This window comes from Scomber scombrus, chromosome 11, assembly GCF_963691925.1.
Source record: "Scomber scombrus chromosome 11, fScoSco1.1, whole genome shotgun sequence".
NCBI classification, from domain to species: domain Eukaryota; kingdom Metazoa; phylum Chordata; class Actinopteri; order Scombriformes; family Scombridae; genus Scomber; species Scomber scombrus.
In genome coordinates, this window is record NC_084980.1 from 14844719 (window position 1) to 14860761 (window position 16043).

Here is a 16043-nt window from a genome sequence, read left to right on the forward strand (position 1 = left end):
TAATATCAAAGAAACCCAGTACCTATACAATGTATATACAGACACATTTATGGAAAAACCAGAATAAATTAATGGAAAAACATAATAAATGCAGATGCTCCCACACAGGTGCACTGCATAGTACATTAACATCCAATTATGCTCTGTGGCGTGTATACAAATTCTGAGCAGGCTCAGTTGTTTCATTTTGTATCAAGATGGCAAAAAGAAAAGATTTAGGTGACTTTTAAAGAAGGTTTATTGTTGGGACAGGAGCTTCAGACACAAAGACTGCTGGTATTTCAATAAGAACAGTGACTACAGGGACATCTGCATTTAGATCTACAGGAAAGACATCAGTAAACAGGGTCAGAAATTGTGGTCGACAACACAGGTTTGATGACTGTGATGTGTGTGCATTAGTGCGACATGTAAGGAAAAACAGAAGAGCAACTCTTCCTCAGGTGACTGAGAAAAACAGTCCGTTGACAATTATATAGAGGGATATTACAGTAGAGTTGCAGTGTATAAACCCCTCATTAAAAAGATGAATGCACATTTGAGAGTTCAGTGGTCCAAAAACCATATGGTCAGATGAGTCATCACCACCATATTCAAGGCCGTTTTGCTGGCATGGTTTAGGTCCAATTGTTCCCTTAGAGGGAAGGGTCACTGCTAATCAATTCAAAGTTGTTCTGATTGATCACCTTCATCCTATGATAAAACATTTATATCCTAATGGGAGTGGTCTCTTCCAGGATGACAATGTCCCCATCCATAAGGTACGAAAGGTCACTGAAAGGTTTGATGAGTATGAAAATGATGTATGGCCTCCACAGTCACCAGATCTCAACCCAATTGAACACCTATGATAGATTTTAGACTCTCCACTACCATCATCAAAACAACATAACACTAAGGTGCCACCAGAACAGCTTCAATGTGCCTTGGCAGAGACCATTCCCTTAAAGGGGACAAGTTGACCCAAACCATGTCTGAGCCACCGGATCCCCTCACGATAGGGGTCAAGCCTTTAAGGCTGTACCGTTCTCTTGGCGCAAGCCACACATGTACTCGCCCATCAAGAATATGGTGAATGATGATTCATCTGACCGAATAACTTTTTTCCACATCTCTGCAGACCAGTGCCTATGGTTTTTGCACCACTGAACTCTCAAATGTGCATTCATCTTTGTAATGAGGGGTTTACGCACTGCAACCCTACTATAAGATCCCTCCCTATGTAATTGTCAACGGACTGTTCTTGCTGACACAGTCTGATCACGGCCTACATTGACATTCACAGTCACCTGCTCTTCTGTTTTTCCTCATATATCGCACTAATGCACAAGCATCACAGTCATTTCCGATCCTGTTTACAGATGTCTTTCCGACAGATCTAAACGCAGATGTCACTTCAGTCACTGTTCCTATTGAAATACCAGTCAGCTGAGCAGTCTTTGTGACTTGAAGCTCCTGCCCCAACTATGAATCCTATTTCAAAGTCACTTAGATCTCTTCCACTTTTCATCTTGATACAAAATCAGAATCAACTGGGCCTGGTTAGCATTCTCATACATGCCACAGAGCATTTGTCACCTTTCTATGTCTATATATATGTATATATATATATATATATATATGTATACATATATATAATGAATATACATATACATGTGTGTGTGTGTGTGTGTGTGTGTGTGTGTGTGTGTGTGTGTGTGTGTGTGTGTGTGTGTGTGTGGCTGAATATTTCCCTGTGCAGGGAAGCATGCAAGCAGCTGCTCCAGCACCCCTCTTATTGGCCAGAATTTACAGTGGCTTTGGCTCCATGAAGTATTTACGAGCTCCCAAAACACCCGCTCTCACACATACATGCATTTTAGGACTCAGAAATGAAAACCTACCTAGAGTACTCTTCCTGTAACAAAAATCCAACACACCCTCACAGACCCTTTAGTCTTAAAAACAATGACTCTGATTGGAAACCAAACATGTGACAGCATGCTATTATTCACTTTGAACATCAGACATTATCATTTATGTACACTTATTACTAATACATCCTGCATACTATAGGTCCCATATACTTGTATATCAAATTACTATACTATTGTATCAATTAGAAAACATTTTGTCATATTTGTTTTGTCCCTTTTACTTACTTCCTCATAATGGATTTCCTAATAGATAGCCCGTCCTCCAGATCTGCTTCATTGGCCATGAAAAGCAGCCTCTTCCCTGACTGATCCACGCCCACAAAATCTCTTTGCTCAGCTGGGGAGAAAAATACACTATTTGTAATTTAACTAACTGACAGACGCAAACAATAAGTGCAAATTTTGCAATTTTCTACCACACTTTTGTCGAGTTCCAAAGATGTTAAATGCCTGTTTTCTTTTTTGAACATTTGGGTACTTGGCGATTGCATCTCACAATAACTAATAAGGTTGCAACTAAAAATTATTTCATTATGTATTCATTTTTGGTTATTTTAATAAGGAATCATTTAATAGAATTTTTTTAATGACTTGTGTTGTTTGACCGACAGTCCACAACCCAAAAAGCCAAAGATATTCAATTTAAAACAGCGTGTTTAGTGTTTTTGACCATATATGGCTAAAGCAATTAAGCAATTATCACAGTAGTTGACGATTCATTTTCTGTTACCTGTTTTTTTCTTGCCCTTCTGGCCTGGGACCGTCTCTGTGAATTCATGGGCTTTGCTCATCAGCATGGACAGTGTTGCATTGTGGGCTCTGAACAGATCGACCACCTCGTGAAGTGCCACGTCTGTAATCAGGTCACAACTCACCACCAGGATGTCCGTCTGAGGAGGGAGGTTGTAAAGAAAGAGTCAAATAAGACTGATATCCAAACCAGCCTGTTTATTTCACAGTGTAATAGTAAGGTACGACAAAATGACCATAACATACTGGACCTGATGTGTTTTGATTGGCTTAGTTTACTTCTCCAAGCACAGAGATTTCAGGTTTTCAAAAATAGGTTTCTAGCTTGTAGTCTATTTTGGAACAAAGTCTCCCCATCTGTTGTGATTTTAAAGCTATTTACACCCAGACCCACACCCACGCACACACCCACACCCACACCCACACCCACAAAGACAGAGATGCATGGCATAGTTCAAAGTGTGAGTTATGTTTATAAATTGAGGTTTGCTTACTCATGACAGTGATCTCAGCATGCATGTAGACTACGAATAAATATATGAGGAGACAATGCTGCACATAAACACCTCAGGATACGAGAGCTTAGACTGTTATTTTCAGTATTCACAACAGAAATTGGCCCACTCAGCAGGATTTTGAAACAGTAATACAGACACAGAGAGAGGGGAGTAACTGTTCTTGGTCAACATTAGTGTATTCTCCCAAATTTAACATTGAGCGCGTGCATGCACACACACCCACACACAAGGTCTGTGTTTACATGACTTAAAGTTTTCTGACTGTAAGTAATAAATCCTGTTTTGTTTTATTGTTTTTGTTCAAGAGTTTGTCTTTGTCAGCTTGGAGGTGACTGCTGGTTAACAGATTGTATTTTTGAGCTACTACTTTTAACTTTGATGACAGAAACAGTAAAAATATGCTTGAATGAAAATTTCAGGGCTTCACCAGAGTTAGTAGTATTCATGTTGCGGTAATCATGAATGTCGGTACAGAAAAAAGTGAACTAATCCATCCAATACTGTAGATATAGAGATATTTCCCTGAGTAAGTGAAAACTTACACTTGCTGGTGCTATTTGGTGCAAGAAATTTCAACCCGGAAAACAAATGTCACCCTAACAGTGGAGAGAGAGTGGGAGAAAGTCTGCATTTTCAAATGTAATCCTATGGAGTTCATGAATGTACAAAATTTCACACTAGTCGAATATTGTTGAAATATTTCAGTCTGCACCATAGTTGTGGACTGACTGACCAACATTACCATCTCAAGAGCCATGCTGTGAGCATGGCTAAAAATAAGAAGGGGAACATAAATCAGGACCACCTCTAACTTTGCTAACATGCAAAATATTTATCTAGGCTTGGTTCATATTTCTATCATACTCCTGGCAGTATGGACACTATAACACATAAATAACATCCAACCTTCCTCTCTATCCGTATAACAAGCTGGGTTGGTTCGGCTTTAAGCTTTCTTATGATCCAACAACAGCACTGCTCTATCATCAGGCTGACGCAAAGAAAACAAGGATCTTGGTGCTTGATTTCAAAAACTAAAAAGACAAAATAAACTTTGATGGAAAGAAAAAACCCTCAAACTAATGATACATTATTATTATTTTTTTTTTTTTTAAACGGGACATAAAGTGAATAATCTTAAACTATTTTCAGTATCCCAACCATGCAATGATGTGTAAACCAATATAGGTTTAAACTGTATATCAATACACTGCTTGTGAATTCCATTTAGATATCAGTTACACAACCATCAGCGATACGGAGAGAGAAGCCTACATCAGTCATTTTAACTGGCCTCCACTCACATACATGTCTGTGTGAGCTGAGTATGTTTACATGTGTGTTATATGTGCCCACATTTGTGTGTCTGTGTGCGGTATCCATCTGTCTGTCCAGTGATGTGGGCTGTCAGCGTAAGGACTAATCCCACCATTAGCGCCAGCCGCCTTAATGACAGAGATATCTTTACTCTCTTTGATGGAGGGAAGGAGGAAAAGAAAGAGTGAGAGAAGGGCGGGCAGCATTAAAGATGTCAAGAAAGAGGAGCTAAGAATCAACAACCACTGTCAAAAAAAGAGGGAAGAAAAAGGAGGACACATTGGAAGTATAAAAAGGCAAAGATGGATGGAGGGATGCAGGACAGACTGAGGAGATAGGGGAGGACGGGAGGAAATGCCAGAGTAAACGTCTGTCTGTCATGAACAAGATATACCGGCAAAATTTATTGCATTCTCATCAAAAATACATGGTACTGTATAAGTTGCATCTTGACAGTTCAGCCTAATGAACAATAAATCAAGAAAATGACGAAATCCTAAAACACAGTACTAAACATCTTTCGTCTTTTACATTTTTAACTGCTGACAAGGAAATTGGGGAGGAGGAAATATGATTTAACTTATAGCACGCCTCAAACTGCTTTATTCTGCGAAATATGACAATATAATGCTAGCACTGAGAGAGTAATGTTTGTGGAGACTAAAAAGTATAGAACAATTCACATACTTTTATTATTATGGTTTATTATGTGTACTGTAGTTGCATGTTTGCTAAGTCGTGTTCTGTGTGTTCGTGTGTGTGTGTGTGTGTGTGTGTGTGTGTGTGTGTGTGTGTGTGTATGGGGTGGTATCAGTGAAGTTAAGGGTCATGTAGTTGACCTAGAGGTAACTCTGAGCATAACCTGGTGTGGACCTGCTGACAGGAAGGCTGGAGGTGACTGCAGGAGATCTACAGACATGAAGACTCTGAGACCTTTCAACCTTTCACAAGTGTGCACGTACGTGCACACACATGCATGCACTAGGGGTGTGCCATACCATAATGTTTGTGGTAATACCGGTTAACACGAAAAAAAAAATGAACATTGCGATAATGGTGATATATGGACATGTTGTTGGGCACAGCAACAACAAACATGGCTGAAAGCAAAGGTAACATTGCTACTTGCTCCACGATGGAGGAGAGTGGAGAAGTCATTCAGTGGTTTGGTTCCAAAAAATCAGATGTACAACAAACCATAGTAATATGTAAGAAGTGCAAGAAGTCTATCACAACGAAAGGGGGCAACAAACTTATTTCACCACCTCAAGCAGAAGCAGCCGGTTGAGTGAGAGGGGGGCCAAAAATCCTGCATGGTAGAGCAGATCTTAACAGCTATTCTCAAGTCTAAACCAAGCAGAAAAACTACACTGTTTACAAACTCTAAAATTGAGAGACAATTTTTGTTTAATTTTTACTGAATATCTGAAGGCAAACTGTTATGTTTATGCTTACATATAAAGTTATAACTCTTATTTTGTTACAATTGTATGTCTTTGAAATTAATAGTAAAATATCTTTCAGTATACTGTCATATTATCAAGAATTATCATAGAAATACCCTAAAAATTGTGATATTACGTTAGGGCCCAATCGGACACCCATAACATACACACACACACACACACACACACACACACACACACACACACACACACACACACACACACACACACACACACACACACACACACACACACACACACACACACACACACACACACACACACACACACACACACACACACACACACACACACACACACACAGGGCGAAAATATGTGGCTGTACAATCCCCACACACTCAGGCGACGGCAGAGTGGAGTCAGCTGGAGAGACAGACACACTTTGGCCTTTCAACAGCCAGGATATCTGGACAGGTCAGGACCACACACACTGACACACACTGACACACACAAACACACACACTGACACACACACACTTGTCCAAGTGTAGCTGACATCAATGCAAAACTACTGCTTACACAATCTTGACCCATTTTAAGGATACTTGGAAACTTTCTTTGTTCATATGGCAACCTTTTTTCACCATTATCAAATATTGTGTGAATATTTCTATCTTCGGTCTATTGAACTTCCCATCACTTAAATATACCAGCTATCACTTATACAAATAAATAAAACAATAAAAATAAACTTCAAGCTCTATTAAACATCACTGGCAACTAGTATCATGCGAGAGAAACATAAAATATCTGATACTATTGCTAAATTCACTGCAAATAAACACAGAAATCTGCAGTTTTATGCTTTATTCGGTTGTTTGCTGCTCATTTTTGTGGTTGGCTGGTCCATAACGGCCAGTGACTGACTTTCACTGATTACTTTATTTAAAAGCATGATCTGCTACTCCTAGCCCACAACCTCACACAAAACAACCGTTAACTACTTGCAAAATAGTTAATAGCTTCAATGAATATAGGAAAATCAGACCACCCTAGAAAACTGCTTGAAGGTGTTGACTACAGGCTTTCAGACAGAAAACAGCCCTGCATTTAAAGATCCCCTCCAGACATGTATTAAGACATATTAAACTATTCTGCTTGGAACAATCATTTGTTTATGATATGTTTTTTCCCCAAAAAAGTATTACACTAAAATCCTTAAAATTACATGTCCTTCTTCTCCCTCATTAAAAACTCCAATACCTGTGATTATGCAATTATTTTTCACTTTCAAAGTTTAACTGATTTTACAACTCTGAAAGATTAACACAGTGGTAATTATTGTATCTTTCTTTGTGGCAAATACAGCATTTCTACCAGAGATGTACAATGTCTGCATGTTAGACTGGCCAACACACACACTTTGTGGGATTATGTCACGTGGAGCCACATTTGCAAAGACCGTATGTTTTCCTCTACCCCTATGCGTTGGCACCACTGCTATGTTGCTGGACCCCTATTCAAATGATTAATGATGATTAAGTTATATCTCATTTTTCTTCTGTACAAAAAATAATTAAAAGGATCATTTGTGGTTTAACAGGGTGCTGAAACTATTTCTTAGCCAGTCCAGTGACTTCCTGATATTTAGTTTTTTTTATATGATTCCAGTCTTTATACTAAGCTAAACTGTCTGCTGGCTCCAACTACTTTTTTTTTTTTTTAAGTGTCAAAGCCGCACGCACATAACTCAAGATTAATTGATTTAACAGATAAAAATCAACATTTATGCAATCTATCTTCAGGATAACAAGGCAGTTTGCAGGAGGCAGCGGTTAGCGGAAACATTGATCTTCATCTGTTACAATAAATTCATCTGAGTTATGAGTGTGCAGATTTCTTTTTTTTTTTGTCTGCCTGCAGGCCAGCACCACGCTTGAATAGGTGTGCTTGTTCCCTCCATTTTTGAAATCCAGCTACATATTTACCATACAAACCCCTCACATAAAAAGCTTCAGCTCCATCTCTCATACATCTCTCTTCACCTTTTATCATGTGGCTTAAAGGTTTACTAACATATGTAGACAAAAGGTGAGCTTTTGAATCAGCAACTTCGATGTATATATAGTTATTTTAGCTTGCAGATACTCATTGTGCTAGGTGATTAAACCTCAATGATAATGAAAACGTCAAAGGGGCTTATACCATACAAAGAGAAAAGTGCATGTAAAGTACTCCTTTCACTAGTTTGGCTTACTGTGAAAGACCAGGGCAATAATCAGGCGTATCCAACCACTTTTGTGTTACTTCACCGTTTGAACTAAGACTAAACAAAATAAAATATGCTGCATGTAATCTCTCTTTTCAATAATCAAGAGGAATGACCCAGTTGGCTCACCCAGAATGTACACTCATTCCTGTAAGTATTTTGTTTGATAGGTTACACCAAATCCCCTCATGGGAGAATGTTTGTGTAAAGAGATGAGTGAATGTGTGTGTCTATACTGTACTCTTGCATCAGTTTGACAGTTTGAGTGATTTCTGTACTGGGATTTGGCAAGCCTTGGTTACGGTCCTTCACTCATCACCCTCCAGTGTGTGAGTGTGTGTAACTCAATGCCTCTAATCTCACTGGCTGCTCAAAGGATTAGGAACTCGACTATTCTCAATGGGAGCATGCTGGAGCTCGTCCTGTTTAAGTGTGTGTGTGTGTGTGTGTGTGTGTGTGTGTGTGTGTGTGTGTGTGTGTGTGTGTGTGTGTGTGAGAGTGTGTGTGTGTGTGTGTGTGTGTGTGTGTGTGTGTGTGTGTGTGTGTGTGTGTGTGTGTGGTTATACTATGCATTTAATAAAGGACTCTTGAGCAGAGCGAATTATAAGTATCTGTATGGACCCATTCAAATGCCAGGAAAAAAATAAATTAAACTCAGACATCACAACAAATTTGGCATTTTAAGTCTTTAAATCTGTTTTCAAAAGCAAAGCCAGCTGATCTCACTATGAAAACTTATGTCTTCAAATGTGCGTTTGATGCAGTATTCTTAAAGGAGTAGTGTGTAGAATTTAGTGGCATGCGTGAGATTCGTGGACATTGCTGAGGTTGTGGTGGTATCATCCTGGATTAATTAATTTGTGTACAATTAGCAGTAGTGCTGCAACGATTAGTTGAGCGTCAGAAGACTAACTAGCAACTATTTCGATAACTAATTATTAATTTTGAGTAATTTCTTTAGAGAAAAAATATACAAATACTCTGATTGCAGCTTCTCAAATGTGAATATTTTCTGATTTACTTAGTCTTCTATCATAATAAACTGAGTATCTTTGTGTTGTGGACTGCTGATTGGGACAAAAGAAGATGTTTGAGGACGTCAACATTTTAGACCAAACCAGTAATCAATTACCCGAGTAAATAATAAACATATTAATCAATAATGAAAATAATCCTTAGTTGCAGTCCTAATTAGCAGCTTCAGTTGACTGTCCTGTGTGTTTACAAGCTCTGACTTTTTTTGTTCCATCGGTACAGTCTATGACGTACATATGCTTTTGGGTACTAAAATTCAATTTAGAGTTGTAGAGATAAAAACAGCAACTCTCAAGTTAATCAATATTTCACTCACTCCTAGAATATTAAGAGAAACCAAACAGGATGCAATAATTAGACAATAATTTGGCTGTAAACTACAGTTTTCTATAGACAGCCAACTATATGACAATCATTGATAGTCAAACAGTAAACAAGAGCAATTGCGTTAGAAAATTCTGAGTTAAACAATTGTAAACTACACAAAACCTCATACAAACACATTTTCTTTGTCCCAGGAGGTCAGTTAGAACCATGGCGGACGGACGACGTATACCCTCACATACCCAAACACAAATGCTGCACAGATGTGCTGGACTACAGGATGAGAATAAATGGCGCACTGGGTAAACTGGCAGCACAGGGAGTTTAAGTCTTAACCGTGACCTCATCTGTTTAGAGAGAATCGGATGAAGGGAGGGATGGAGGGATCAGCAGGCAGGATACAGAGGGGGTCTGGAAATTGGGGTTGGGGTCAGGGATACCATCTCAGCATGTGTGTGCCAGTGCACGTTTGTGTGTATTTTAAAATGATGAAATGAGGCACTTCAGCAGCCTTGGCCATTCGGGGGAGGGAAAGGAACGGATCAGTGGTCACCGAGCAGTACACACAAAACGCCCACCTAAACCTCCCCCACAATCTCTGCTATGTTTCTTCTGTGTCTCCATCTCTTTCTGCAACTTTTCTGGGGGTTGATATTACACACACAAAAAAAACAGTCCCGGTCATTATGAAACTTTAACTTAAAGTTCACTGGCAACTGGTATCATGCAGTGTCTCGCCTTCCACCACATATTAAAGCTATATCCAAGGAAGGTTATCATATTTCAAAAAAGTTGGTGGGTTAAATTGCTATGTGTAAAATACTATTGCAGATAACAAAGTGGACTAAAACGGAACGTGAATTCATCTAACAATTACTCAGGATATTAACAAAAGAGAAAAAACACATTTAAACACAGGATATTGGAGCAGGAGGGTTACAGCAATCCATTTTAAAAACACTGTAATTACCTGTGTCGTCACGGTAATCAAGCTGAGTGCATAAATGTTGATTATGAATGTAAAACTTCTGCTTCTGTTTTGGTCATTATGTGATTATATGTATATGATATGTGTAATTAGAAACATGACTCTATTTAAATGGATGCAATAAACAGACCACATAAATCTACCTAAAAGTTTCTTGTCATTGACTCATTGAGACTTTTAAAAACTTTTCCTTAGCAATACCAGTGCTGAGCTTTATCTGAAACATTTATACTGTATGTGCCCCTACGTAGAAGATGATCAGTCCCCCTGGGTCGAAACAAAAACACACGCACCTTGATCTTCTGCTGGATGTGTCTGAGAGCATCAGCGGTACCCATGTCTCCATCTTCCTGGATACAAACTACATCAAGTTTCATCTTTGTCTCCAGCTTCATTTTTGGGTCTGTGCTCATCATCTTCTGGACTTCTTTGGTGGTGATCACAATCACCTCTGAAAACCAAAGTTCAAAGCATGGGAGTATGAGATTTTGTATACAGAAAATAACCTGAAAAATGAAAAAAGAACTGGAAGATACTGAATGCTTCTACTGTGCTATTTACTTTGAAGTTTCAAGTTAACACAATCCCTTTTTTGCTACTGAACCTATGTGTCATTTCATCTAGAATTATACCGTTGTTTCCACACATAAATCCCTAATAAATGCATCAATGATTAATTCTGGAAATAAAAACAAGCCATTTAGTCCAATCATATACTTCTGTTCACTATATTTTAAAAGTCTCTTACAAATGCATTTGGAAGAAAACACTTATGGAAAAATAATAATTAAAAAGACAATGGTCTTTCTCAGCAATCATTTATTCAATAGGAAAGATCATCTGGGCCTTTTACCTGAACCTAGATTCCTGTTTTTGTTCAAACAAAGTTGATAACATTGTATGCAAAGAGAAATGTCTTAATCAATATAAAAAAGTCTAAGGAAAAAAAAGAGAATAATTCAAATTAGATGCCTGTTTGACTATTACACATCCCAAAACCTTAAATTAAGTTATGACCACTGCTCCACTCTTTATGAAGTTGATAATAACATAAACCAGGGCCACTTTATGAATCTAAAACATACCAAAGTCTGTCTGGTTTCATTAGGCTTGTCTGCATAAAATGTTTTCTACCAGGCATTTGCCTACTATAGCTGTGTCAGCCTAGTAAAACCAAATTGCAGGGCTTTGGCTAACTGGCTGCACACTATAAACTGCTGGCCACACAGGATGATTATGTATAGAAACATAGTTTTATTTAGGGTAGTGACGAGCTACAGGTCTTTATAATGAACAGCCCTGTTTACTGGCAAGACCAGCACACTGCAACAAATCCCTTTATTAGCCTGGAGTTTTCTGGACCACTTCTGAATGCTGCAGCACAAGAAGTAAAAGTCTGGATTGTAAATCTAGACAGGAAATGCACACCTGACAATGGCTGATGATGTGCTGACAAGCTGGTGAAAGTACATCTAGAAAAAAAAAGCACAGTTGTAAACTTAATACTAAATAAAATAAATGCAGTTTTCCAAGCATGACAGCCACTAACCATGAGTGGGAGAAAAGTATTAAGATTAGTTTTTATTATAATATAGTACATTTGCACAAATTTTTCGTGAATTAACCGATTCCTTTTTACTCAATATGTTTCAACACAAACTTTACGATTTACTTAATAATAGAAGAAAATGCTGTCAATTACAGTCCAGATGTTGTATTTTCTCTTTAAGAATCACATTATAGGCCTGCATATGTGTCAAAGCTGCACAGGAAAGTGGAGGAAATGTGGACTAACTGTATCATTACATTCTGCAATTTATTTTACTTTTACTTTAACACCACAATAAACAATAGGTTTAGATTGACACAAATTACTTGGGTGTATTTTTTTTGACAAGTCAAAATATTGTAGTTTGTATGATCATTTCTATCATCTTGTCCTTGTCCCAGGAAAATTATTAAACACAACAATGCCAGGTTTTTTTTTTTTTTGTCTTATAGTGACAAATCTAAACATTTAAACCACTAATAGCCATAGTCTTTATGTTTGAGTACATGCTTTTTTCCCCCTTAATAGTTTTCTTTTCCACATTAATGCTGAAATGAAGTTTGCACATCTTTCATTCCAAGTTTTCCAAGTGGGCCACATAAACTTACACAAGGCTGTATTTTTGCTTCTTTACATTTTATGTGGAAACCAAGAATACCAGAGCATTACTGGAACACTTTCCGCCCCTGCCACTGACACATAGTATGGATGGAGGTCTCACATTTCCCACTACCATCAGACCCACTTAACTCAGTGTCAAAAGGAAAAGTTACAGTGCCCAACCTGGCTGACAGGATGTTGTACTTGTAAATTAATCTTTTATCCATCATTTGTCTGATTATTCTTGAATAGCATAAACAAAATCTGACATCATGTGATGACAGGAGAAAGTAGCTTTATAATGATTTAACATGTTTAATTCCACTGTACTGTTCAAACTAATAAAACACCACCTGATAAATTATATTATCACAGGAACCCAACAAGAGTAGTAGTAATAGGAGAGATATATACAGTTGCTATAGTAACAGAGATCAGAAGTAGAAATACCGCCTTTCAGTTGTATGCCTACGTCAACCAGTCAAGTTGCAGTTTACATCCATGGCTGTCCAGACTCACATAATAAATATAATAAACACTTTGAATTTAATGACAGGTATTAAGTGAATTTTCCTTGTATGTGTTCACATACTTGACCAATAAAGCTGGTTTTAAAAGAGCACAAAGTTGTAGCCATGACAGTAGACAATGCTTCAGATATGGATGTTGCTGGTAACAAGTAGAGATTGTGTTGCGTAGTGTAATTCTTGAAGCAATGCAATAAATTTCACTATGTGGCAGCAATGAGAGATCTTACCAACGAGGGGCAATATTTGACAGAGAAAACGGCTCAGATACACACGAGCTGCCGTAGATATCAAACGTAAACATGAAGAGGTCAAGGCGAAGTTTGGCGTGGGACCTTTTTAAACAAAAAAATGACAGAGTTCATTGTAAACCCTGCACCTTGGCCATGTTGCCCAGGCTAGTAAAAGGTTCCCGGCTACTTCGGTCCTCTCAGAGCGTGACGTGTTTTCAGCTGCTGGACTGACTGTCATCAGGCTGCAATCACTGACTTCTGAGCAGATTCAGCTTTATTTATCCCCGAAGGGCAATTCAGTTTCTACAGGCCCGACTTCACATAAACAAAAAAGCAAGCAACAACATTTGGTCCTACACAACAATATCAGAGGAGGCGATAAATGACCAGCGGGGAAATAAAAATACAATACTATACACAATACTATACTAATACTGTAGTGACTTCATAAGAGCATGCTAACATGCTAATCTTCCTCAACAAGAATCAGTAGGCTGGGGTTACTTTACTTTGTTAGGATTGGACAGTCTCCATTGTGGCCTTTAGGTGAGTTACTCTGGTTGTTTTATGAGGCTCTAGTTAAATAAGCAGAATTGTGAAGTAACACTATGTCTCTCACTCACTCTCCCTCTTTCTCTCTCAGCTTGGTGCATTTTGGAGTTGTTTAAAGTTACATTTAGGCAAAAACTGTCAGCCCTGAGTAATATTGTTTTTAGATTGTTGTTAGAAGTTGTTAGATTTGATTGATTTGATTGTTTTTTGGAATTGTTTCTAAAAGAGGCTCAATTGTGTTTAAGAACGCCGTAGCGATTAATATATATGAAGAGGTCCTTGGGCTCAGCTGCTTTTAGGAGCGCAGTGTATCTTTTTTGTTAAAGTTAAACAGTTGAACTTTAACTGTCTTGTCTAAGAGGATTGTTGTTGGACTATAAGTTATTGGGATACAGATTTAATTGAAGAACAGCACAAAAGATCTAAACAATCACCACAAATTCAAGGCGGGCACCAAGATAAGCGTCACCAGTTCAGTATCCAACCACATGTGAAATATGGTCAGAAGTTTTGGCACAACATCATGATGTCACAGTAAAGTTGACCTTTTGGATATAAAATGTAATCACTTCAACATTGTATCCTATTAGACCAGAGGTGTCCAAACTATTCCATAAAGGGCCATATGGCTGCAGGTTCAGACAGTTGAATCGTGTGCTCTTGATTGGTTGGAGCATAAACCTGCAGGCAAACGCCTTTTATGGAAGACTCAGGCTGCATGTTATGGCCAAAAATGTATTTTGTAAGGTCACAGTGACCACCAAATTCTAATCAGTTAATTCTTGAGTCCAAGTGAAGGTTTGTGCCAAATGTTAAGAAATACTCTCAAGGTGTTCCTAACATGTCAAGTTCACGAGAATGGGATGGGCAGACGGACAATCTTAAAACAATGTTGCTGGCGCGGAGGTATAAAAATCAAGCTCTCACCTTCAAAGCCGACTCTCTCCAACAGGTTAAGCGGGTACCACATGAGGGGCTTGTTGCCAACAGGCAGCATTGGTTTGGGGGTGTTGTATGTCAGATCAGTCATACGAGAACCCCCACCAGCTGCCATCAATACCGCTTGTAGCTCCATAATGTCTGCTGAGGGATGGCTAAGAAATAGAGAACATAGGCAGATAATTAAAGTCAAATAAAATATAGTCTGTATAGGAAACTGACCATGATTCACAATAATATAGTTTTTCTGTATCCACATACAAGGTTACATAATGTGTATGTATGTGAGTATATTTTGGTTTTGCTGATGTACTCAGATTTAGTATTAGTATGTGGGACTCTGAGACTTTCAGTGATGGAGCTATGTAAGTAAATGACGCTCATTGTCATTGACAAGTTGAAAAGACTCAACATGAAAGATGAATGTCTATTGGACATTGAAGAAGGCATAGTCATAAAAGTGGGTGCATTTAAGTCTTATCTGCTGAGCATGGAGGTTCAAAAGAACTGACCTGAAAGGTCATTTTCATTGATTTGGATGTGCAAAAACTATTTGTGTACATGCTGGACTTCAACAACAACTACATGTACTGGTTTTTCCTCTAGCATTATATGGAAGACTATTAAAATACCATTATGTAATATAAGAGAATACAAGAGTTCATTGATCCAAGGAGAAAATATGGCACAAGAAGACAATGAGATGTAGATAGGAATATGAAACAGATCTACAGGCAATACATACAAATAGTTACAGAGGGTTCATTAACCTATACTATTCTCCCCAAAATACTAAATACATGTATATGAGCAGTAACATCCTTTTAAAGTGTCTGTCTATTTTGGTAATGCACTCATTACAATATTTTAATGCAGCACTGGTACTCACAACTAGGGATGCTCCGATCGATCGGCCGCAGATCGTTATCGGCCGATATTGATCCTAAACAGGTTGATCGGTGTGCTCTCAGAGTGCAGATCAGAAAAGCCGATCGCAAATATATATATATATATATATATATATATATATATATATATATATATATATATATATTTATTTTTTACCGGAGACATTCTGCGCGTGACGTATATTATATGAGACTGTTTTGTTTCCCGCATT

The 16043-nt window shown here is 38.1% G+C and overlaps 1 protein-coding gene across 2 annotated transcripts in view; it reads right to left on the minus strand.

Annotated features, from left to right (window-relative positions):
• Nucleotides 1-16043, minus strand: part of eif2b3 (eukaryotic translation initiation factor 2B, subunit 3 gamma) — a 449880-nt gene that overhangs the window by 21989 nt on the left and 411848 nt on the right. For both annotated transcript variants that reach the window (XM_062428898.1, XM_062428896.1), the window contains exons 2-5: nt 14912-15078; nt 10817-10974; nt 2647-2806; nt 2142-2253 (exon numbers count right to left, since the gene is read on the minus strand). In XM_062428898.1, the coding sequence (XP_062284882.1) occupies nt 2142-2253; nt 2647-2806; nt 10817-10974; nt 14912-15059 (578 nt within the window). In that variant the 5' untranslated portion in view covers nt 15060-15078. The remainder of the gene's footprint in view (nt 1-2141; nt 2254-2646; nt 2807-10816; nt 10975-14911; nt 15079-16043) is intronic.